Genomic DNA, 25,159 nt, shown 5'->3' with positions numbered 1-25,159 from the left:
GGGATATAGGTAGGTGGGCGAAATTGGTGGGAGGGATTAAGAGGTACAAACCTCCAGTCATATAATAAATAAGCCCTGGGGATGTAACATACAGCATAAAGCAGATGGTCGGTAATACCGTAGTAACTTTGTGTGGGGAGAGATGGTCACTAAACTTGGGGTGATCATTTCATAACGTATGCAAATATCAAATCATTACGTAGCTGCCTGAAACTAACATGATATTGTATGTCAACTACTTTTCAATAAAAAAGGGAAAAGAAGAAACCAAAACAGCACAAGAAAGCTGACCCAGACGCTGAAGGAATCAAAGCAGGCAACGATATGATTCAGGGAGAGGCTGCTTCAGGGGCCTGCGAGCATCCTGCATCAACCCCGACACCCTGAGCAGCCCCACCGGCTGGTGATGAAGCTGCTCTCAGTGAGCAAGGGTAGGAGGGGTCCTCTGTTTCCTTCTCCGGGATCCTTGACAGGCAAACATCCTTAAAGAGTTCTTGCATACGAGGCAACAGAACCAAGACACCGAGTCACAGGGGAAATCTGCTCTCCGGAGAGCGTCAAGCACAGATTAGTCAATGCTGCGGCGGGTTCTGCTTCCGAAAGTGAAGAAAGGGAAACGTGAATGAGCATTCGCTGAGCACGGGTTGGGTGCCAGACACAGCATCACACGGAATTGTCATCTAACTCTCTTAGGTAAGTGTTGAATTTCCAATCCTGGTCCAATCGCTAATACAAACAGACAATTTGACAAACTGAGAATGCCTATAAATATATGAAGAATGTCCAACAAGTACACAAGGATACACTTAGGACCACTGATATCCTGGGAAGTTAAAGTCACAATAGCATCAGAAGAAGGGCGGGGCAGAGGTATAGCTCAGTGGTAGAGTGTGTGCTAAGCACGCACGAGGTCCTGGGTTCAACCCCCAGCCCCTCCACCAAAAAAACAAACAAAAACCCATAAAAAACAACACACTCACATAGGAATAGCTTTCTTCCCGTCGCCAGACTGGCAAAAGCTGAAAACAGGAGCAACATACACAACAGGGAAAGATGAGGTGAAGTGGACAGTTCTGTGTAGTACTGGCGAGAATGTAAACTGCGGCTTCCTTCTTAGAGAAGTAAACTGTCAGTACGTATTGAAAAGTATACCGTATTGAAAAGGTAGCCTTCCACCTAAAACTATCACTTTTGGGAACCTACCCTACAGGGAAAAAATTAGCTGCGTGTAAGAATATACATGTAACGATGCTGAGCGAATCATTTTTGTGAAGGCAAAGAACAAGCCAGACAAAGAAACCGAACACGTGAGTTTGAAGATCACTAGGAAAACAGCTAAATAAGTCACGGTAGGTACACCCCTCCTATGAATACCGTGCACATTATTAAGGAGACTAAGTTATGTCTGTCGCTACTAATCTGGACAGACGTCCAGGATGCGCCGTAACTGAATAAAGTGACAGATCAGTATAAGGAACGCGCCGGTCCTATCAGCACACGCACACGCGCACGCACACAGAAGCAGTACTAGGACAGTGCTACATATGCGTGCGCGTCTTTGTGGTTACAAACAGTGGGGGGAGGCTATGTAACAGCCCCAATGCCGACGCCCTTCTTCGTATAACTTTCATAGACACACGGCCTGTCACCAAGTGCACTGCTCACAGCACATCTTTATAAACATTGCTGAGAAAGGTCAACTGGTCACCTTCTTTGCAAACAGAGGCAGGAAAGAAAAAAAATCATTGTTTTCTTAATACACTTTCACATTTTTTCACTGGATATGATGAACATGTAATACTTGTGAAATCTCTGAAGCGGAATTTAATATATATTTTTGATAAAAACAGCAAATGCAGGAAGCCACCGGAGGTTGAAGCTGTTAAGTTTTCACTCTGATGCACTTGGATATTCACTGAGCAGCGCCTCCTGACACCACGCTCCTGGGTCTAGAGCGGAAGTAATTTTGTAAGAAACAAGATTCAACTGAAGGACACACCCCCATGGTAAGTGGGTAGAGCAGACACAGAGTGAAAGGGAAATCGGCACAAGAGAGGAGTGGTTCTTTACGAACAGAAAACAACTAGGTATTTGCCACCAACACAGGAGTCAAACGACCAGTGCCTTGCTCCTGAAGAGTCGTGGGTCTGAAGCAGGGGTCTTATTTCGCTTGGCTCCGTGGTACTGGAGGCTGAGAGATAATGAATCCCTTCAAGATTTTTCGATGTTTCTCATTCCAGAGAGAAAATCTGACTCTGGAATGCAAGGTCAGAGCCCCCTGCACGGGGTGCTTGTAAAAGCAGAAGCCGAGGACAAGGTAAGACGCAACAGAGCCTCCAAGAACAGCAACGCCTGCGTGCAAAGAGGCTGCTCTCCGGTAAACCTGTACATTAGTAAGAATAGGCACCAGCACAGAGTTCTAGAAACAAGCTACCTTAGAGCCTTGGCTCCAAACCCAAACCGGCACATCTGCACGCATACAGACAGATGGATACACAGAGAACCATGGATGGCGTGTTTCTAACAAAGCCCCCGAAACCTCTGTGGGGAAAGTAGATGAGAGACATTTGAACAAGGATGACGAAGGGCATCTGTCACTCCCGAGGGCAGACGACGTGCCGGGGAACAACGCCCTCCTCTCTGAACAAGCGGGAGCTTTTCTTTCCTGTGACCCTCTCCTTGGCTAGCACTTCAGCGTCATGGCTCTGCGTCTCCCAGGAAGCAAAGGATCCATCAAATGACTCAGGAAATGGTAAAAGGCAAACGAGAAAGTAATACCAACGGTGAGCCAAGGCTCAGCAACGGTCTAGACTCTCAGCCGTTCCGCGCGGCCGGCACCTACGACCCGGGGCACAGACGACTCACGGAGCTGCACGCAGAAGCCGAGCTCACAGGTAATCCGCTGCTGTCCCCTGTCCAGGTCACTGTCAAGGCCCCAGCTCCCAGGGCTTTTTGGAGAGGCCAGCCAGCAAGCTCGGGGCACTGATTCAACCAGAGGCTCAGTATTCGGGTTTTAACAGACCCTCAGTGAACAAAAAGGGACCCCCATTCGGGCCTCCCTGTCTTTCCTGGTGGAGAGAGTAAAGAGAGGGGTACCCTGCAAATCTCCACTCTGTTGGCAGCCTCCTCCATCTCTTCCCTGAGGGCATCAGCTTTGGCGCCTGCAGGCTGTGAGCTGCTGGACAAACCCGAAGACTTGGAAGTCTGCTGCCACCTGACAGGAAACAGGAGAAAAAGGGGAGAGGTGTGAGACAGGTAGAGAGCACCCCGGGGACCCTGCGGGAGGCAGAGAAACAGCTGGTTATGGGGATCAGCCAGGAACCACACGCCCTCACTCCGAAGGAGAGGTGCCCGGTGCTAGGCCAGGGGAAAGGGGGCCCGAGTGTCCACGCGGCAGGACAGATGGGGGCTGAGGACAGCAGCCCCCCAGCACAGAGCAAGTGGTCCTCAGTTTGCCAGCGTCTTCCCTGCTGTCTTCCGAATGCTAAGGCCAAATGACCTGATCATCACTTTCTCTGAAGCATGGCTACTTTCATTCCTTTACTTCCCTGCCTATCCTGTGGGCATCTGAGGATGCCATTCACCTACTTGGCTGAAGCCAATCACAGATGCCTAGTGGGTGAGATTAAAACCAATCTGAAAGCAAAAGTCTCCACTGGTGAGCACACAGCAGCCTCAGATCAACATGTAGATACCTCATTTATATTTTCTGAACATTTATCTTTGTGCAGAGAATATCGGCCCCTGGGGAAAGGAAGCCCCTTGGGGAACATTTATGGGGAGGCACAAATATTTCTGGCTGCAAAGTCATTATCAGGGAATTACCAAACGCAAGCCCTGAAAGAAGGTTCTAATTACACTGAGATGCTAGTAGCTTTCATAGGAAACAGCAGTGGGGTCCTCTCCTGCTGAGTCTGTAAACTCAACAGTTTATGGGGCCCAGCAAGGAAGAAGAATAAGTCAAATGGGTCAGTATCTTAAAAACTAGTCTGCCCAATCCTTTATTTCATACCTGTAATACCGACAGGAGATAGAAAATGATTTCCCACCTCTACGAAAAACAGCCGTGTCATCAGGACGACAAAGGCAGCTGATGCCTGGCTATGGTCTCGGGAAATCAGGGGGTGCAGAGAAGGGAGGGGGACCTGGTGGGGGTTCACTCGGGCGGTCGGAGCCAATAAGCTCCAGGCAGCAGTGAGGGCCATGCGTTGCCAGATGTTTCAGTGGACAAGCTGGAAACTGTCAAGTGAACTCATCAAATGAAATGTGGCAACAGATTGAATAGTGTCTTCTAAACACTACGCAGGCCAGCAGTGTTCTGACCAAACCAGACAGCTCTGCGGGCTCCAGCTGGTTCTTGGACCAGCCAACGTAAAGGCATAAAGGGTGATGTCACCCTCATTTTGAGAAACAAGAATCAAATTACTGTTTTCTCTGAATAATTCCTCCGTTCTCTTTTGTTATGTGCAGGAGAAACATAAGAGGATGGGGCATTATAATACCAAAAATGGAGAAATTAAAGTTCTCTTTGCTATTAGCAAAAAGCAGTAGCATAATGAAGGTTTCGCTGTCACTTAAAAAGTGCACCCATGGGAAAACTAATTAAAAAGACTTCAGGACCTCAAGGTGGCTTAAAGCTCTAGAGATGGACACATGTCTGAGTAAGGTTCCTCATCCAAGGTGAGAATTCAGCGCAAACTAGAAAGAAAATATTCTGTCCCAAGATGTAAAAAGTCTAAGGTAACAGGTAAGGATTAGTAAAAAAAAAAAAATCCCTGGGCAATTCTTTTTTATAATGGTTTGCCCTACACAAATGATACATTTAATTAATACCTCCCAGGCTTAGTCAAATAAGATATGAAATGCCACGGCTGTAATTTAGATCTCAGATAATGAACACACTCCCACGGTACATTATGGAATGGAGTTGTCGCCACCATCTGACTCAGGCTATCTGAAGGAAAAAAAAAAAAAAACTAACCAATATAAAAGTGTAAAAAATAAAGGTGGCTTTTAGGGTTTTACAGATCTGGATTAGACTTAAAAAAAACCCACAAAACCCAAATTACCCTTAATATGTATATTAAAACAAAGACATTTTCCAAAGTTTTCTCTTTCTTTTCTCTCTATTCCCCTTAATTTTTTCCCCTAAATTCTGTCCTTTAATCAATACCCTGGTAGTCTAAAACATACACCTTTCATCTTTCTTTATAAGGAATTTTACTTGTAATGGATAAGGGATCTAGTTTTATATTGTAAAATGGTGATAAAATGACCCCAAATTGCCCCTTTGTGGAAACTGAACAGCAAAATATCAAGAGAAACCTGGAAACATTTGTGTAGGTAGGAATCTGTTGGGAAAAGTGACATTAATCATGAATTTTGAGGTTTGAGGGTCTTCTCAGCCAGATGTTCCACATGTAAACTCAACAACTGTCCTGCTCTGTTAAGAGAAGAAATAAGGCTTCTTGTCTAAGAAGAGCCTGACCTTTGACGTCTAAAGAGGAGAAAGTTCATTTTTTCCCACTTAGATACCTGATAATGACCCCCTCATTCTCTGGGAAAAATGCTATCACTCTAGGATTTGGGGGAGATGAAGGCAGAATACGAGCTTTAAGGAAGGCTGGTGGAAAGAAAAAGACTGGAAATAAGGGTAAGACATTTCAGAGAAGACGCACACACCATCCAACCTGCCTCTCTGCTCCTCTTCTCTCCCCTTTGCTCCTTCCACCCCTGCCACACTGGCCTTCATTCTGTATCCTGAATACGTCAACCTATTCCCGCCACAGGGCCTTTGCACCTGCTGTCCCCACCTTTGTGGACAGTTTTGCACCAGATATTTGCATGGCTGCCTCCTTCTCACCATTTATGTCTCAGATCAAGTGTCACCTCCTCAAAAAAAAGCCTTCTCTTTTGCTCTGTCTAATCCTGCTGCCCCCTTCTCCACATCCCCTCTCCAAAATCCATAGGACTTATGGCTGCTGAAGTGGCCTCGTGCGTTTGTTCTCTCGCCTAGCATCTCACCCCCAAAACAGCCTCCCTGAGAGTGGGGCCTCGTACCCCCAGCCACTCTCCTGACCTTCAGCACTTGGAACAAATGGGCGTAAGGAACCCTGATGAATGAAAACGTTCACACACAAACCTCTACCCGCCCAATACGATCACCGCCCCCTCAAAGCAGCAGAAATGCAAACAGCCGCCCGCCCGCACCTCGTCCGTGAAGCGTCCATGTCCAGCACCAGCTTTGCGAGGTGCTTCCTCTGCTTCTGGATGTTGGGGATTTCCACCTGCGGGCACAGGGGAAAAGACATAGCTGAACTGAAGCCCAAGACAGATTCCTAAAGAACTACTGATGGCGCCCCAGTGAGTCTGCTGGAGATCCCCCAAGCCTCATTTTCAGAGGAAATTCTTGGTTCCTTCGCCTGAGCTGCACCCTGGTCCTTCCTTGCTGGACATCCGCCAGGCCCTGCCAGCCTCATCCTCGCTCTCACCCGGCCGGCAAAAGCAGGGACTCGGTCACCTGGCTCAGCTGCGTGAGGGCCCGAGGTGGGGAGAAGGCGGGCACAGTGAACATGCAGACCTAGTTCAACACAGACAGCAGGACGGGGAACTGGCCTCAGGAGACCTGAGGTGCTGAGGGGAATGCAATTAGGGCATATTCTTACAGAAAGAGGTTTTTTTTCCCCCTAAAGAATGAATACGCATCGTCATGACATCTCTCAGCAATAGGAAGTTCTTCCACAGCGGTTGTACGTGGATGCTCTGAGTCCTAAAAATGACTTTAGTGAACATTCCAGTGTGGGATTTTGGTTCCAGGTCCAGCAAAAGTGGGGCAGGACGTGAGAACTTAAAAGGAGAAAATGTGAGGGAGCTGCACTGCTGTAGGAAGCGCTCTGTGGACACTCTCCCAGGCGGGGACGATTTGGGCACTGAGCGCACTGACTTCCGACAGAAGAAGGATGCCTGTCCCCAGGCACCCGGCATCACACAGCCCAGGGGCAGGGCCTGGGGTGCGCGCAAGTCTCGGCCCTGGGCCGGACCTGCCAGAGGGCTTGGGCTGAGACCCCAGAGCTCGTCTGTAAGGAGCAAGGGTCTCTAGGGAATGTTCCAGGCTGGGGGAAGACCTGTGCCAGGCTGGCATCCGAGAGCTGGTCCGTATCAAAGCAGCGTACCTAGAATGTTCTCCCTGAATCCTTCTAGGCCCTTCAGTAACTAATCACCCACTCATCTGTCCCAGAAATTGCCCCAGGGCACCCAGAGGGGCTGGGGGCAGTCCAGAAAGGCAGCCAGACAGGGTCTAGGGCAGGGCTGTCCCATACCGCCGCCTTCGGCCACCTGCGACAATGCCGCTGTGAATTCAAATGAACCAAAACTCAACAGAATTTAAAAGTTTAGTTCCTCAGCTGCACTGGGCACATTTCAAGAGCTCAAGAGTCCCAGGTGGGCAGAGCACCTCCGTCAGCGCAGGCGGCCCTGGGGGCCGCGCCCCGTGGGTCTGCCCAAGTTACAGGGGACTGACTGGGAGGCGGCCTGGGTTCAGGGCAGATAGAGACCCCCAAGGATTTTCCTTCTTACTTGAAAAAATTTCACTGGTTGAAGCTACCAGAGCTGTCACATTAAGGTTTCTTTTTAAGAAAACAGTTTTCTTTGGAGTCCTTTAAAGTACCAAGAGAAGGGCCCTGTATAAACAGAAGCTGGGAGAGGGCCTCCCAGAGTCTCCTGGACACGGGGCCCCAGCACTTGTTGGTTTCACGAAGATCTGAGACGCATGGAGGGCAGGGGTGGTGATGGTGGCAGAGACCCCAGGGGGAAGCAGTGACACTGACAGTTTTGCACCTTCACCCACGGAAAGGCCAGCAGAGGGGAGTGTGGGTGGGCAGAGGAGGGGTGCACACAGCTCCAAGGGCCCCCACGCTGGGGAGTCCTGTCCGCAGTCAGCGGTAACAATCCCCGGTGAAAAATGGCACCACAGGGTAGGGTGAGGGGTAGGAACTACAATTCGGCCAGAGGAGGAGGACCCAACGGCCCAGGCTCGCTCCTGCTCCTGACCTCGGCCAGCAGAAACAGGGGCTCGATCACATCTCTCTCGACTTGCAATTCAAAATGGATCAGCTCCTGAGCCAGCTTGTCCTCTGTCTCGCCACAGAGCTTCAGCATCTTCCTGCAACAGAAGGGAGAAAAAAACCGTCCTGAGCACCTGCAGGGTGAGAAGGGACCTGTGTCATTATGCCGTCACCTCCCAGCCAGGCAAACATCCACGAGACAGGGCAAAGGAAGTGGCTGATGTCCACGCCATCCACTCACGGACTTGCTGCATTCGTGTTCTCTTCTCAAGTGAGCTGTTTCCACACGAGGCTGAGAGCTGACTCCACTCAGCCTCCCCCGGACCCGTGTCCCTCTGGACTGACGCTGCCTTCTCCCCTGGGGCACGGCTACCTCCCCGCAATCTCTCGTCTCAGCTTCCTGGATTCTCTCTCTCCGTCCTGGGTTGGACACCCTCTTTGTTTCCTAAACCCCTATTCCCATCTGTCTTGGTCACTGCCTCATTATGTGGCCCATCACACTGAGCTTTCTAAGAAACAGGGTGTGGGGAGGCGATTTTTTGACCCCCTGGGTGCCCCAGTGTTTCCCTGCACACTCGTGTTGACGGGAGGCTGGACGGGAAGTTACTGCCTACGGTCCACCTTCCTCCAGGGCTTTGGAGGCACTGTTTCATCACCTTTCAGCTTCCTTTATCGCTCTTGGTAAGGCTGCGAGAACTCAGACTTCTGATCCCTCGGATGTGACCATTTCTTCTCTAGAAGGTGTAGAAGCTTTTATCCGTCACATCACTCACGAGCGCTGAGCCTGGCACAGGTTTAATTTCTCCTGTTGCTTTAGGAGCTCAAGGGGCCCTTTCCACATAGAAACTCACAGCCTTCAGCCTGGGGAGCACTTCTGGATCATCATTTCAACTGTGACCATGATTTCTTCCTCTCTCGTTTTCTCAGAACCCCTGTTGTTCGGCCCTAACACTCCCTGGGGTGGTCCTTAATTTTCCAGCTTTCCTATTTCCTGTGTCCGTGTCTTTCACTCTCTTTTGGGATGACTTCTTCCCCTTCTGCTACTGAGAATGCGGTGTTTTTCATTTCTGTGAGTTCCCTTTTGATCTCTGAGTATTTCTTCCCTGTATTTCTTAATTAACATCCTTTTTTTTATTACTATGAATGCATGATTTCCTCTTATCTTCTGAAGATGCAATACCTTAATGACTGGCACCCCTGCACCCCACTGTGACCAGTGCCCCAGTTGAGAAATGCTGTTTCTCCCCTCCTGAGGATACGCCTCCAGGCTTCTGCTGGGGATCGGGGCATGTCTCTGGGGTGCAGATAAGGGCTGGGTCTGAGTTTTCCAAATGGCACCTCAGTAGCTTCCCACCCACGTTCATGATTTTAATCGCCACCCCATCCCCGAATACCCCCCCAATCCTGAGATCCCTGGTGCAGCCAGTTCCCCAGACTGGTCAGCATTTCACGGTCGAAGCGTCTCAGCTCTCTGCAAATCCTGCTTCTGGCCTGGGAGTCAGCCTTCCGGGACTCGCTAAGTCAGTTCCCAGTCATGCACTTTACAGCGCACGTAAGGTTCCTGCTCTCGTCTTTTCCCGTTTTTCCTGCCTTGTGGGTTTCTGTCTTTTAAGAGAAAAAAAAAATCCCTTGACTGTAGTGGGTTTTGGGAGGGAACAAAATTAGATGTGCGTTCAGTCTGTGTCCTCCATCCTTCACTCTCCACCTCACTCCATCACTACGTTTCAAGCACATCTCTTACAAAGAACGTACAGTGGGATTCCACGTTTCTCCACCCGAGAGTCTCTGTACTACAGACACCTGAGTGCATTCCATTTACTCTTGCACGGTTACAGACACACATGCAGTAATTATGGTCACCTTCACTTCCTGTTTTCTATTTATTACACTTTTCTTTGCTTACTTTATTCTCTTTTAGTCCCTTCTCTGGGTTTTTTTCCTTTCCATTTCCCCTTCCATCCCTTCACTAACTTTGAAGTTACATATTCTATTTCTATTCTCTTCTTGGTTCCTCTTACTGTTCTAACACGCACACTTCACTTTAACTTTAAATGCAATTTCTTTTTCCTCCTCTCATACAAGAGCTTGAAACACTCATGCCCTTTCCAAAGCTTTGTATTATTATTTTCTAGTATTTTAGTTTCACGTTGCTTTAACCTCCCCCCAAATTAATGATTATTATATTGCTATTTCTTAATTCAATGTTTAATTATATTTCTTTACACTGAAGGGTAGCGGAACACACCTCTTGGCATAAGGATTATTTTGAGTTGAAGGCAACTGAGAAGAAGCAGATACCAACAAAGCTCTCCGCCTTCCCACTATCTGCCTAAAAGCAAGACATCAGTTTTGAAGGTGTCCCCTCCCTCTCCACCAGGGAAGATGGACAGTAATCACTAGGAATAGCTCGAGACCCTGATCGGCCTGGAGACAGCACCAGAGGGCTCTGCAGACCTTACCAACTCACCCTTATCTTCCATTAGTTCCTCTGTGTATTTGCCTCCCCACACTGTGTTGCCTTGGAAACACACATCTTTTGCTCTGTTGTGTCACTTCTCTAAAAATTATTGTTCTTCAGCCCAAGTTCCAGCCACCCCTTCAAGTTACTCATCACTGAGCACTCCCATGGGTTTGCGCTGCACGTGAGTTAAATGTGTATGCTTGTTAATCTATGTTCAATTTAATTTGCAGGGTCCTGGCACAGAACCTAAGATGGGAAGAGGGGGAAAAAGAATATTTTCACCCCCTACACCGCCTTCATTATTATTATTTTTTTTTTAATGCTATCTTGCTACTGCATTTCATTCTTTTCTTCTGGACATAACCTATTTCATGTAACCTTATCGAGTTTTTCAGTGTGAACAGGCAAGTAGCAATTTCTCTAAATCTTTGCCTGAAAATATTTTAATATTACTTTTTTTTTTCTTTTTAGGGTGGAGAGGTATTTGGTTTATTTTTAGTGGAGGTACTGGGGATTGAACCCAGGACCTCATGCATGCTAAGCACGCGCTCTACCATTGAGCTATATACCCTCCCTACTTTTTTTTTTAACTGAAGTATGGTTTCTATTTCCTTTTATGCTGTCCTATTAGCTTAGGTTTACAATGTGGTGTTAGTTTCTGGTGTACAGCAGAGTGATTCAGTTATACACATTCATGCTCATTTTCACATTCTTTTCCATCATAGGCTATTAAAAGGTACTCCCCCCACTTTAGCTTATCACTGAAACCAGATATCTGATATTTTCCCTCACCACTTGAAGATATTCCTCCAGTATCACCTCCTGGCATTCATTTTGGCTCACGAATCGTCTGTTTTCAGTCTAACCGCTCTTTTATAAGTAATTATCATTTTCTCTGGTTGACTTTAAATTTTCTCCTTCTTGTTAATAACGTGTAATTTTACGGCAATGTGTCCAGGTTTCTTTTTGCTGGTCTCAATCAGGACTTAAATCTTAAGACTCACACTTTTCCTCAAATCTAGAAAAGGCAAATTCACCCACAAACTTCCCCTACATCCTTCTTCAGGAGCGGCTACCGCGCGCAACACCGCATCCCCGTGTTCCACCGTCCGGATCTCCATCTCATGCTGCCGACACCCGCACCTCTTCCACTGTGTTCTGTTCTCTCCAGTGGCAACTCCAGGTCTGTTTTCACGTTCACCAATTTCCACATTTGTGTACCACTTCCAGTGTCTCTCAATTAACTTTTTAAATGATAATAAATACAATCTGAATTTTTAAAAGCTCTATTTGGTTTCTCTTCAATTCTGCCTCTTCTTTTTTCCCCCCTAATATTGTTTGATTCTTTTATGAAGAACTTTTTGTCTTTATTAAATCTTTAAATTTCCTTTTCTTCATAGTTATTCTCTATTTTCTGACTGTGCCTCCTGGTTCCCTCTCAGGATGGTTCTATTTTTAGTTTGTTTTTATTGGGAGCTCAAAAATCAGCAAGGGTTGTTCCTCTGGGAACCCCGTAAGTTCTGACATGTGACACTGAGAGACTTCTTAGCTGCTTCTGCTGGAGCCCGAGGGATTTCAACTGTCCCTCAACAGGTCCACATTCATTTCTCCCTCTGGGAGCTGCCTCCTTACAGACAACAGGACTCCGGGACCTGGGGGCTCAAGTTCTCACTGGCAACCCTTCCTTCTTCCCCATCCAGTACCAGCCAGACTGCAGGTGTCCTCACTGCTTCCCTGAGGTGTTCTAGTCCCCTCTTTACAGAAGGGGACTTACCTAGACTTGGCACAAACCCATGCATGGTATCACCTTACCCAAGAAGTGTGTCATCTCCCAGGATAGCTGACCCTTCCATCAAACACTGAGCCAGTGTTGTCAAAGGCAACTTTTTCTGAAAAGGAAAAAAAAAAACGTGGTCAGGAAAACTACTTTAACAGTCACCCACTGATTCTACAAATAGCAAAAAGTCAATTACTTGCCTAGATGTCATATTAGCTAAGAAACAAATTGACTTTAAAAGATGTATAAAACCTAAAAATTCATAAGACACAAAGTTAGACTCAGATGTCAAAATTCAGAAAATTAAAACAGTTAAATTTGCCAATTTGAAAAACAACCCTAAGGGATGCATGCTGCATTTTAAAATAAACTGGGACAGGGGCAAGGAAAAAAAGATTTCAAAATTATATTAACAAAGATTTGAGCAATTATTTAATATCTAAAAATCAATCTCTCCCCTGAGAAGCGTATTAGCTCCATCTTATAAACAAGGCAACTTATGGTCAAGAAAGAGAGAGAAACGTTCACAAAGAATTACAGTGCAAGAAAAGCAAGCATTCAAATAAAGTCACACTGCAAAGGAGATGTGCAATGGCCAATAAGGCCAAGAAAAGGTGCTTCATCAGGGAAACCCAAACCAAAGCTGCAGCGAGAGACCACCTCACACCCACTGTAATAAAATCAGCAATATATTTTACAAATACGGAAAGTAAGTATTGGTGAGCACATGGAGAAGCCTGAATTTTCATGCTTTGCAGGTATAAATGTAAAATGCTGCAGCATCATGGAAAAGTTTGTCAGTATTTCAGTAAGTTAAACAAAATTACTATATGGCCCAGCAATTCCACTCTTGGGTGGGCACTCAGAATAGTTTAAAACAGATGGTCAAACAGAAACACATGTGTGATGTGAACAGCAGCACGATTGACAATAGCCAAAAGGTGGAAATAGCTCAAATGTCCGTCAGTGGATGAGTGAGCAAACTGTGGTCTAGCCACACAATGGAACATTATGCAGCCATCAAAACAGAATGAAGTCCTGACCCCCGCGACAGCATGGGTGAACCCTGAAAGCAGCAGGCTAAGTGAAGTAAGCCAAGCACAGATGGGCATATATCATATGATTCTATTTATAAACAATATCCAGGGTGAACAAATCCAGAGACACAGAAAGCAGGTTCGTGGCTGCCAAGGGCTGGGGGCAGGGGGTGAGGAGAAAGACCGCTTAAAGAGTGGGGGGGTTTCTTTCTCGGGTGACAGAAACGTTCTGGAACTAGACAGTGGTGGTCGTTGCACAGCACTGTCAGTGTGCTAAATATCACCGAATTGTACGCTTTAAAATAGTTAAAATGGTAAGTTTCATGTTACGTGGGGAGGGAGGGAGGGAGAGGGGCCGGAAGACAGAAGCAGGCTGCCCCCAGGACTGCAGCATGATCCATTTTCCCTCCTAAGTGTCGACAAGCTCTCTCCTCTCTGAGCCGAAACCATCCGGCACACACTGGAAACAACAAGATAGGGACAGCCATCCTCCAGTCTTCCGGTCCACACTGCCTCGCATACAGGTCTTCAAACAGGGGGCGACTGAACTCCTCCCAGCCCAGAGCAGAGCCTCCTGCCTTGTGACCCAGACAGCTGTGGCTGTAACCGGCTTACCACCCACAGCGAGTGAGGGGAAGGGCGGGAGATGGTGGAGGTGAGACTGTGCAGGGCCTCCTCCGGCAGGGGCAGGGGCTGGGGGACCACTGGAGGGCTTGTTTAAGAGCAGCATGATCGGATTATAATGACTCTCTCCCAGGGGAGGGTTTAGCTCAGCAGTAGAGCATGTGCTTCTCATGCACAGGGTCCTGGGTTCAATCCCCAGTACCTCCACTAAAAGATAAAATATAGTAAAAAACTAATTAAAAAATACATAAAGTAACCTAATTTACCCCCACCTCAACAAAAACAATAAAATAACTCAGTCCTGAGAGAGAGGCAACTGGATGGCCTGAGAGAGGGACCAAGCTGGAGATGGATGTTTACGGCTCTACTCTGAACATCCCCAGGAGACCTCAGGCTCTGAGTGTCTCCAGGGAAGACCACGGCGGTGGCCCCAGAGTGGTAAGGAAGGCCCTGGAGCCCCTGGGGCAAGGCCAGGTGGAAGGAGCCCAGGACACCTGCTGGGTAAGGCCCTCGACGGGTCTAAACTAGACCCCCCCTCCCTGCTCTGAGACACGTCCACTTCACAGCCGTCAGATGCCTGCACTCGAGGGATAATTTTATTTCCCCATCATTTCACATGAACTAGGACACTCTTCTTGGTAAAAAACTAGACCAGGCAACTAAGTATTAAATGTATCCAATTTCAACACCACTTTCTAGCTGTCCTACAAAGCTATTAGGTCCAAGTTTCCAAAGACTTAATTAAAGGCATAGGAGCAGTATCTTAGGAGAGCAACTACCTCCATTCTCACCTTTAAAAAAAAAAAAGTTACCTAAAGCACATGTTAGAACACTGTCTAAAATGGTTAAAAAAGAAAAGACAGAAAGAGTTAAGCAGGTATTTGCTATGCTCAGAGAGAAAGCACAGATTAAGGTATTAGAGTTCTTAACCAGGAGTAATTTTTGTCCCCCTGAGACGTGTGACAGTGTCTAGAGACATACATGACTGTCACAATGTGGGGAAGGTCACTGGCGTCTGGTGGGAGGAGGTCAGGGGGCTGCTACACAGCGTACAATACATAGGACAGTGCCCCGAAATAAACAATTACCTGGCCCCAAAACATCAAGAGCGCCAAGGTTTTGGTTTAACAAAACTCCTCAATGTGCAAGTTCCTAAAATATCTCAGTAACCAGCCAGTGAAGATGCTCCTCCCAGAATGTCAGCCACGGAGCTGGTCGGCTCACACGGGAGGACCACTTCGGTCTACGCCGAGCACTCAGCATCCCACAACCCTCTCGCCTCCAGGGCAGGACTGAAGCCTTTCTGAGTCCTTCAGAATTTGACCAGGAAGCAAGGCGAGAGAGGAGATTGCCCAGAGCGGACTACGGGCAACTTCTTTTGGAGAAATATATCTACCCGTAAGTGGAGTTCTTCCAAATGCAGAACAAAATTAGTCTAATCAGTCCTGTCAGACCTAACAGACTGAAGGTCAAGATGCACAGACCAAGAGCGGCACTGAGGACATGAGCCAGCAGTCTGGAGGGCGGTGCTGACGGGCAGCCAGGCGTCTGTGCTCCAATGTTCATGCTGAAAAAACCAGCTTGAAGTGATCTGCCTGGAGGAGCCCTGCTTCTGAGCTGGGGTGGGGGTACTTTATTTTCTAGTCATTTCTAGTCACTTAACACTCTCACTGATGATTTTGAGACCCTTTAAGGTGGACAAGAGAGTAGGTTTAATTGAGAAATGAGAAAAACACGAGAAAGCTATTCCTGTTTCAGTTGCCTGTTAATTTTAAGATTGTAACATGGAGAATAATCATTCTCTGTCTCCAATGGGAAGCAAAAATATGCATATGGCACAAAATACAGAAGATGCTGGAGGGTTTACAGCAAAAAGTCTCCTCCCATCCTTAACCCCCAGCCACCCAGTTCCCCTCACCAGAAACCATGACAGTGACCAGCTTTCTGTGTATCTTTCTGTAAATATTCCAGGAAGGTCCAATTATGTGTGTGTGGGTTCTTAATGGATATGTTTTCCCTCACAACTGTCAGCACACGAACCACCCCACTCTGCTCTCTGCCTTCCTCCACGCAGAGATACGGTTCATGCCATTTCCTACCAAAACATACAGAGCTGCCTCGTCCTTTTTCCTAAAGGCTACAAAGACCACTGAATGAAGATGACATTTACTGAAACAAGTCCTGAACTGACAGTGTAACTGTCGCAAGCCAGGCCCTGTCCCTGTGGCTCAGAAACAAGAACTCACTCCAGGAGGGACACTGAGGGCCACAATGTCTGTGCCCGGGCGCCCAGGGGCACGGGCGTTAACCGGGTGACCCCTCCACTAGGGATGTGTTTTGACTCACGCAGATGCTTTAAGAATTCAGAAATTTGAAGGAAGCCACCGGGAGACAAGGGGAAGGAAGAAATGGACCTTAAGGTGACACACCTTCATGTCCACACAGGGGCAGTGACAGTCAAAGGCGGGAAACACGGAAGATGCTGGACTGTAACCCATGACACTAACAATTATGTCTATTTCCAAAGAAATTCTCTGAGACGCGAGGAAAGCTCAGGGCTCGCGAGACGTGGGCCCGTTGCTGATCTTACTGAAGCGAACGCCCAGCTGTAGCCGAGATGCTGTTTGCTCCCTTCCCGAACTCCGCTCACCCCCACTCCATGCGTGAGGGTACTGTCTCTGAAGCATTAAACTGCCCACAGGCCCAGAAAAGCTGCCACGACGTGTTCCTCTCGCTGACAAGGACCGGGGCTGAGAGTCACCTGACACCCAGGGGCTGTCAGCGCCCAGGGAGAGAGAGCTCCGCCCTGACCCCTGGTTTTCCAGGTCCCTGAGGAGCTCCTGGAATACACCCTCCCCTGGTTCTGGAGGGCCGACAGACCCTGAGGAGCTCAGGGAAGGGAAGACAGAACGTTCAGGGTTTGGAAGTAGTCGATCTGACTCGTCTGAGATGACTGTTCTAAAATTATCTGAGGCATCGGCAGCGGAGTTTGTAGGATGACTCAGAGACAACATTTTTATTTTAATATCTGTTTCCCAAATACACACACACACACACACACACTCCACGCCCTCCATCTCTGAGAACTGCCGTCTGCCATCCTCTAATCCAGGCGGACTTGCTGCTCCAGGCTCAGCGGTTCTCGGTGGCGGTTTTGGGCTGGTGGGGCGGTGGGGGCAAAGGGGACAGACCCTCAGCAGCAGGATGCACTCCTTTACTGTGCGCACATGTCAAGCACTGTGTAGTTTGCATGCGCTACCTCGCTGAACTCTCAAACAACCCCCCTAGGTAAGAATTCACTGTTCTTATTACATTTTCCAAATGAAGAAACCAAGGCATGCGGAGGTAAACGCCTTGTCCAAGGTCAGGCAAAGTTAAAAGCCGGAGAGCCAGGCTTTACCCCTGGAGAGTCAGATCCCAGCGCTTAACCTCAGCACCATCATGCTAGACTGCTTCTGTGAAGAACGGGGAAGATTAAGACTGGCCTGGTGTTTTGGGCAGTCTGTGCCTAAAATACTCATGGGCCATCCCAGAGTGGTCCATCTGTTTTTAGCACTGCCTACATGTGGCAGGCCCTACTGCAGCACGAAGAGTGTAGCCATGATGGAGAGACAAGATCTCTGCTCCCAGGAAGCTCACAAAACAATGATGAGGAACAGACACAGGGCAAATGATGCACATGATGAGTTTAGAGAATGACACGTGCTATGATGAAAATGAAATAGGGGGAGGCGACCGAGGGAAGGAGGGAGCAAACACATTAGGTGGTAAAAGAAACTGTCCTAGCAGGTGAATCCTGGCCAGTCATGGCAAACCCATTTCTCTTTGACACACATTCACCTCAACCTCCTTTGCAGCTAAGGAGACATTAAAAAAATCTGGACAAGACTTTTTTCCCTGCCTGGTAAAAACAAAAAGAGCATGCAAGGATAGTTCATCCTCTCACCACATTCACACTTCTTGCCTTTGATGTGGCTATGTGAAGATGTGATGCCTGGAGCTGCAGCAGCCACATTATGACTATAAAGAGAGGGCTGAGCATTGCAAAAATTCTGAACAAAAGGTGATGAATAAATCTTGGGACCAACTACTTCAGACATCTTGTTAGGTGAGGCAGCTAGTGCTTTTTTTTTTACTGAAGTCACAATTAATCAGTGTATCAATTACGTCTTTTTTTTCTGAATTCTGAGTCTTTGTTTGTCATCTGAGGCCTTGCTGATCCCAGAAGGTCTGCCCCTCCCAGGATTAGCCAGTTCCAGGGGACAGTATACAGCTCACTCAGGAGTCTGCCTCTCAAATGTAACCAGCCAATCCAGAGCCCACACCCCAACCACCTTCTGTACCAAGATCTCACGTTCTAGGCACTGTTCGCCTGCCCTAATCACCCCGGAGCCAGGCACAAGCAACTAGAGACAGCCCTTACGCCCCAGACCCTGAGGAAATGAATGAAACTAGCCAATCGTAAGCCTGATAGCCCTGCTTCCTCCTTCACTTCCCGTGGACGCCACATAAAGGCTCTGGATCCACATTTTCCTCCCTCCGCCTCCTGATGGACCCTGGTGCTTCCCTGGGTGGCCCTGCACGGCCCACGTGCCCCCTCCTCTTGGGAACACTGGGTAACCAACTGCCTTTTCAACACCAGTCATCCCCTGCCCGATCCCAAATTTTGTATTAATTCATGATGCTTCAGGAGACCCGAATGCTTCCGAACTGATACAATTTGCAAGACCCTAGCTCCAATTAAAGTCCTGCGACTCGAGGTAACTCTCCCTTATCCCAGAAGGGTAACACAAGCAGTAATCAGCCTACCGACCCCAAAGGTCAGCTTCTCGGCTCCGTGCCAACAAGCAGGTGCCACCCAGGGCACCAAAACACACTGGACTGTTGACCAGGTCTTTTTCTAAAACTGCTTTTTGGAACAAAAGGAAGAAACTGGGTCAGAAGCTGGCCTGGCTGCAGGCCCCCACCCAGAATAGCTTCTGGAGTCCCACATACATGAGGTTTCATGGCAAACCCTGTCTTTAGACTGCCAGGGTCCCCTTGCTGAAATCCCTAGTACACAGCAAATTATCTCCACAGATACGTTCCGAAGCTCTAAACGTTTTATTTCTACCACACATATGTAATTCCTGCTGGAATTTTTAAGAAGAAACCAGGACTGGGAAGAGAAGGTGGGGTGACTGATAAAGCTGGTCCTGCAGCATGAGATGGGATGAAGCATCGGGGTGTGCTCTGGAGCCCCCAGGGGAAGAGAGGCCAACAGAAGCTGGGAGGCTCGGGGCGCCCACCAGGGAGCAGAAGTCAACCAGCTCCGGTCAGAGAAAATGGAACAGACACGGAACACGTCGATCAGCAACGCAAGGAGGAGGGAGACCTCCTGGATTGCACCTCCCCTGTAGCAGCGCCAAGTGAACATCTAAGAATATCTTCCCGTTTCTCGCGGCATTGAGGGGGGTGCGAGTCAAGAGGGAAGGGCGCCTGCACGACTGCTCACCCCAGGACCGTGCGACGCGGTCACACGATGTGACTAGCGCCCGCGCCTGCGAACGCAGGTTATGTACAAGGACATCGGGGCACATCCACCGGGTTCCCTCCACTGCTTCTTTGTAGCAAAAACAACTGACAGGTGACTGTAACCCCCCAAACCACAGCATGATCCCCCCCAACATGCTCTGAAGATGCTCCGGAGGCAAACGGAATCTGTGAGTGAACCGCAGTAAGGGTAAGAGACGGAAGGCTTGCCTGACGGCAGGATCTCAGCGGGGGGGGGGGAGGTCCCACCTGGGGAGGGCAGGGACAGGGACAGCGACCACATCCGCCTTGGTTGGGGGGGGAGGCTTCAGGCAGGGAGGAAGGGCAGGGAGAGCGGGAGGGGCTGCCACGCCGCAGGACAGTCCTCGCACATCTGCCCAGTTGGCGGCAGGCGAGGTTCAGCCACACTTACGGAGCGCTTGTCGGCCTCCGCGCCTTGCTGGCCCTGCAGACATGCCGTGAGCTTCTTGTGCGTGCTGTGGGAAACCTGCTTCACCAGCTCCAGGCGCTTCTCCACCTGCGGACAGAGCGGTGGGCAGTGCCCCGCGTGAGGCGAGCTCCGGAGTAGGGTCGCGGGTCTGGACGGTCACCGCAAAAGACTGACTCTTGTTTCTGCAGAGACCACATCCAGTGCTGGAGAAACGGGGTGGGGGTGGTGGCGATCACAGACTCGGGGACCCTCTGCTAACCGTCCGCCGAAATGCCTTCAAATGCCTCCTGAAAAATCTTGCCCAAACCGGTGTTTGCAATACAAGGAACTATTGCACAGGATAAAAAGTTGTGTCTCTAAACTGACTGGATGGAAGAGCGCTGGGAACGGCTTGGTTGCAAAAGGGAAGATGCCTCTGGCATCTCTGAGTTATGGGCCAGTGACAGCCTTACCTGGAGAAGATCTTCGCTCAGAACTTCAGTCTTTTCTGCCCTAGAAAGAAAATCAAGAGACATATCAGACTCAAAACAAAAAACCAAAACCCAAATCCTAGGACTATAATCTCATACTTACTCCCCACTCTCTCCACTTACAGAAAAATTAGAAAAACAGACATTAACAGCAGATATTTCTAACAAGAGAAAATACAGACAGCACTGGAATGTACTGGGAGCCTTAAGTAACCAGCATCTCAGAAAAAACACAGTAAGCAAGATATTCGGAAGAGCCTCCTGCTGCAGACTGGAACCTGGACGAAGCACACGAAACACACGCTTTCTGCCTCCAGGTGTTTTTTTCAAGTAGTGGACTTAAGTAGGTCCCCCCCCCCCACCTTGGCCTTCCCCAAACGAACAAGCGAAAGGAGTGGAAATCTGAGCTGCAACCAGTGAACAGCAAACACGGAGGCAGCACGGAGTCCCGGCGACCAACACCCACGCCACGGCCGAGAGCCGCTCCCAGCGCGAGGCCCACCGGAAAGCGGGGGCTCGCACTGGGGATCAGCACGCTCAGGGGAAGAACCCGGACGCCGGCTGAAGTGTCCCCTCCTGTTAGCAGCCCAGCTCACGTGGGCGGAGAGTGCAAATCTTCTTGGAGCAAAGCAGCCCCAGCTCCCTGCCTCGGGTTCTCAGGGGTGAGGCTCAGTCGATGATTTTTCTCACACACACACACACACACACGAGCGCGCGCGCAAATTCACATGAAAACAAATCATCTGGGCTAAGAGTACACAGAAAGGAGAAACAACACAGAGAGAGCCTGAAGGACTTCAATGTAACACACACACGAAGTACTGAAGAAAAGCGACACATTAAAAAAATACGCAAGAGGACTTCTGCTTCTGGGAAAATGGAGTGAACACATCCTACCTATTCCTCTAAGGACAGACAAAACCCTAGGACACGATGCTTCCAACAAACAAGAAGACTCAGCAAGGTAGAGAGAAGACGGACTGGCCAAGCACCTCCACACCTAAGAAATGACAGGTGGAGACTGTTCCATACAGTCCAGACTTGCAGTCTGGTGACCTGACATGCCCACAGGTCCAGACACAGCGAGCCCAACAATAGCCCGGTCTCTGTAAAAAGGACCAAGAGAGGGACAACCTAGAAGACAGAACATCTGTGGACAGTAACTGCTCACTCCAAACACCACAGAAAAACTGAGGCTCCCACCCACACACGCCAGCAAAGGCTGACTACGGTGCCTAGACCCCCGCCCCTGCCAGCCTTGACAAGGCGTCCAGCCCACCCCCACTGTCCTCGGCCAGCACAGGAGCTTCAGAGCAGGATGAGTGTGGAGCTGGGACATGTGTCACTCCCGGACAGTGACAGTGGAAACCACATGGGCAGCCTGGACATCCACCCTCGCCTGGTGGCGACAAAGCATCCTTCTGCTTCCCCTTGGAGAGGGCACCACAGGTGGCCCAGTGGAAAGTCCAGACTTCCACTACCACCAAGTGGTAGCAAGCCCACAGTCTGCCAGGGTAATCAACAGAAGCCAAGTGAGGAGCAACAGGGAGGCACTCCTAGCCCTCCCAGCCATGGAGGTGCCAGGGAAGACCTGACGGGGAGCCAGAGTCCCCACTGCCACCCAGGACTAATGAGGAACACCCCTCCTTGGTGGAGGAGGGGCACGGAGGTCAAGCAGGGAAACGGGACTTCTACCCACAATTGGGAATAGCAAAGCAGAATTCTACCTTTCCTGGCTGGCTTTAGAGAAAGCTAGCTGCAGGAAGAAGCTTAAAGAAGATCTGGAGCCTCATAAAAATACTCTCAGCATCTAGGTTTCAATAAAAAATTACTCATACCATGAACCAGAAAAATCTCAAGGTGAATGAGAAAATACAATCAACAGATGTCAGTCCCGGGATGTTTGAATTATGTGACAAAAGATTTTAAAGCATTCCTTACGAAAATGCTTCAATAAGCAGTTATGAACATGCCTGAAATAAAAGAAAAAAAGATCAAGTCTCATAAAAGAAACAGAAGATAGAGAGAACCAAATGAAAATCTTAGAGCTGAAAAATGCAGTAATTTAAATTAAAAAATCTCAGTGGATGGCTTCAACTGCAGAATGGAGGGGGCAGAGGAAAGACTCAGATAAACTGGCAGAAAGCACAAGAGAAATTCCCCAGTCCGAACAGAGCTAAAGCAGACCAAATAAACAAAAACAAGGTCTCAGGTACATGTGGGGCTATAACAAAAGTTTAAATATTTATGTCATCAGAGTCTCAAAAGAAGAGGATAAAAAGGTAGGGCTAAAAAAAAAAAAAACTCAAAGAAATAATGGCTGAAAACTCTCCAAATATGGCAAAAGACATAAACTTACACATTGAAGAAGCTGAGAAAAATCTCAAACAGGATAAACACCAAGAAGTCCTCACCAAGGCTCACAGTCAAACTTCTGAAAACTAAAGACAAAGTCTTGACAGCAGCAGGAGAGAAATGATACCTTTCTAACAGGAGAAAACAAGTGTAATGACAGCAGATTTCCTATGAAGAACCACGGAGATTAGGGGGAAGTGGCACCTTTCTCAAGTACTGAAAAGAACCGTCAACATAGCATCCTATGTTCAGGGAAAGCATCCTTCTGGGGTGACGGAGGAGGTCAAGATATTCTCAGAAAGAGGAAAACTAACCAAACGTGTCTTCAGCAGGTTCTACCTTAAAGAACTGCTCAAAGAAGTCTCTAAATAAGAAAAAAAGAAAAAAGACGAAAGAAAGAACCTGGAGCTATTAGGAAGAAAGGAAGGAAAAGGTGAGCAAAATCGGTAAATATGATAGACTTTCTTCTCCTCTTGAGTTTTCTAAATCATGTTTGATGTTTGAAGCAAAATGTTTAACACTGTGTGATGTGGTTCTTGATGTATGTAGATTAAATATTTAATACAATTATATTAAAATTAGGGAAGAGTAAGGGGACATAAAGAGAAGTGAAATTTGGAGATTTCATTCAAACCGGTAAAATAGTAACAACTAGAACACAGGAAAGACTTTTGGAAATAAACTCTATCAGAAGTTCCTGGAGGGGGTGGCGGGAAGATGGAGAAAACAGAGTGGGGAAATTATTTTGAGAGAGAGAGGGAAATTTTCCAAAAGCTGAAGAGATACAAGTCTTCAGGCCACTAGGGCCTGCGAGAAACACAGTGAAAGTAAAGAGACCCTAAAAGGCTGTCAGAAAGGAGGAGGCTATCAGGCTGCAACAATCAGACCAGCAGCGAATTTATCAGCAACAACTGATGCTAGAATGTAACAGAGCAATTCCAAAGTTCCAAGTGAAAATTCATTTCAATCTAAAAAAAAAAAAAATTCTTATGGTAACTTATCAGTCAAGTATGGAGGCAAAATCAAAACATGTTTAGAAACAAAAAAGGAGGTTACTGCTCTTTCTGAGAAAACCCCTCAAGGATGCACTCCAGAAAAAATAAGGATGAAACTTCAGCCCAGTAAGAAATGACAGAACCAAACCTGAGTCCAGCAAGAGGAAATTCCAGGATGTCAGACCCGCAGGAAGCTCAGAGAGCAGTAAATCCAAATCAGAACTCAGGGGCCTCTAAGATGAAGAGTAAACAAAATAGATGAAATGAGTAAGCTGGTAGATATGAAGGCATACGATTCTCCCAATAGGGAAAAAGATGAGAAAATCCCAAAAATTCTAGGAAGAGTGCCCAAGAAAGATACAATTCAAATATGAATCCAAGTAAAGTAATGCATGGTTGAATAACCCACAGAATTTAAGAAAAGAGAATCCACTTAGCCTTGGCACTAGGCAAAGTGCCAAGTCTCCTTCATCTGAGCAAGTATCTTTATGTTGGAACCACAGAGAAAGAAGCATTAGTGACCTATTACTTGGCGGTGCAATGAACAACATTTAAGTAGCTATAAAAGAAGTACTCAGTTGATTTTTGAACTTTTAGAATGAACCTGTGAACAAAGCATAGAAGGCATAATTATGTTAATCACAGGAGAGAATGAATGCAAATTTCATCAGTCTTCAAAATGTGAAAAAGAGAAAGAAAGAAAGAGGAAGGGAAGGAGGGAAAGAAACAAAGAGGGAGAAGAAAAGAAAACAGTTGACAGAGAGAGGTGAATAATGCTCATGGAAGCCATCCAGGTGAAACCGCACCATTTGTGGCAACTGCAGAGAGGTTTACACATAAGTAAAATGCTGTTTGTTACAACAACTGAAAAAAATGGGTATTGGGCAGGAGGGAAGGCAGGTGGTGTAATAGAATCAAAACATCATCTCCCCACCAGGAAGTAAATTGTATGTTTGCGTGTGTACAACAGAGAACTAACAGGATAAGCATGTTATTTAGAAATGTGGAGGCAAACCACGGAGGAATCACATACAGAAGCCATGAAAAGTAACTGTCTCCAGGGAGCAGGACTGTGAGCTGGATCAGGGTGAGAGAACTGAGATCTTGTCTTTTCTTTTTTTTAAACTTTTTTCCTTTTTTTAAATTTTTTAGTGGAGGTACTGGGGATTGAAGCCAGGACCCTGTGTGTGCTAAGCACACACTCTACCACTTAGCTATGCCCTGCCCGCCCCCATACCTTTTCATTCTAAGTCCTTCTTTACCACTTGATTTTTAAAAACCACATCCACCTTTTATTTTGATTTTTTTAAAGGGAAAACAGGTGTATTCATCATCATTGCTGGGAGTATTCAATGGTACAATCTTCCTTGAAGGCAATTAGACAATATATTTTAAAAGCCTGAAAATACAGAAAG

At 47.7% G+C, this 25,159-nt stretch overlaps 1 protein-coding gene and 1 non-coding gene across 4 annotated transcripts in view; one reads left to right on the top strand and one right to left on the bottom strand.

Annotated features, from left to right (window-relative positions):
- ARHGAP44 (Rho GTPase activating protein 44) overlaps positions 1-25,159 on the bottom strand; it is a 105,440-nt gene that overhangs the window by 29,469 nt on the left and 50,812 nt on the right. For all 3 annotated transcript variants that reach the window (XR_012059437.1, XM_072938397.1, XM_072938398.1), the window contains exons 2-7: positions 20,377-20,416; positions 19,907-20,011; positions 12,337-12,413; positions 8,050-8,161; positions 6,211-6,287; positions 3,097-3,214 (exon numbers count right to left, since the gene is read on the bottom strand). Coding sequence is in view for 2 of the 3 variants with exons in the window: in XM_072938397.1 (XP_072794498.1) it covers positions 3,097-3,214; positions 6,211-6,287; positions 8,050-8,161; positions 12,337-12,413; positions 19,907-20,011; positions 20,377-20,416 (529 nt within the window). In the remaining variant the exon portion in view is untranslated. The remainder of the gene's footprint in view (positions 1-3,096; positions 3,215-6,210; positions 6,288-8,049; positions 8,162-12,336; positions 12,414-19,906; positions 20,012-20,376; positions 20,417-25,159) is intronic.
- On the top strand, positions 14,097-14,169 carry TRNAE-CUC (transfer RNA glutamic acid (anticodon CUC)). The gene has a single exon. It is a non-coding gene; the product is annotated as a tRNA-Glu (tRNA).

This window comes from Vicugna pacos, chromosome 16, assembly GCF_048564905.1.
Source record: "Vicugna pacos chromosome 16, VicPac4, whole genome shotgun sequence".
Taxonomy (NCBI): Eukaryota; Metazoa; Chordata; class Mammalia; order Artiodactyla; family Camelidae; genus Vicugna; species Vicugna pacos.
The sequence above is the reverse complement of the archived record's forward strand: the minus strand, read 5'-3'. Positions and strand labels throughout refer to the sequence as shown.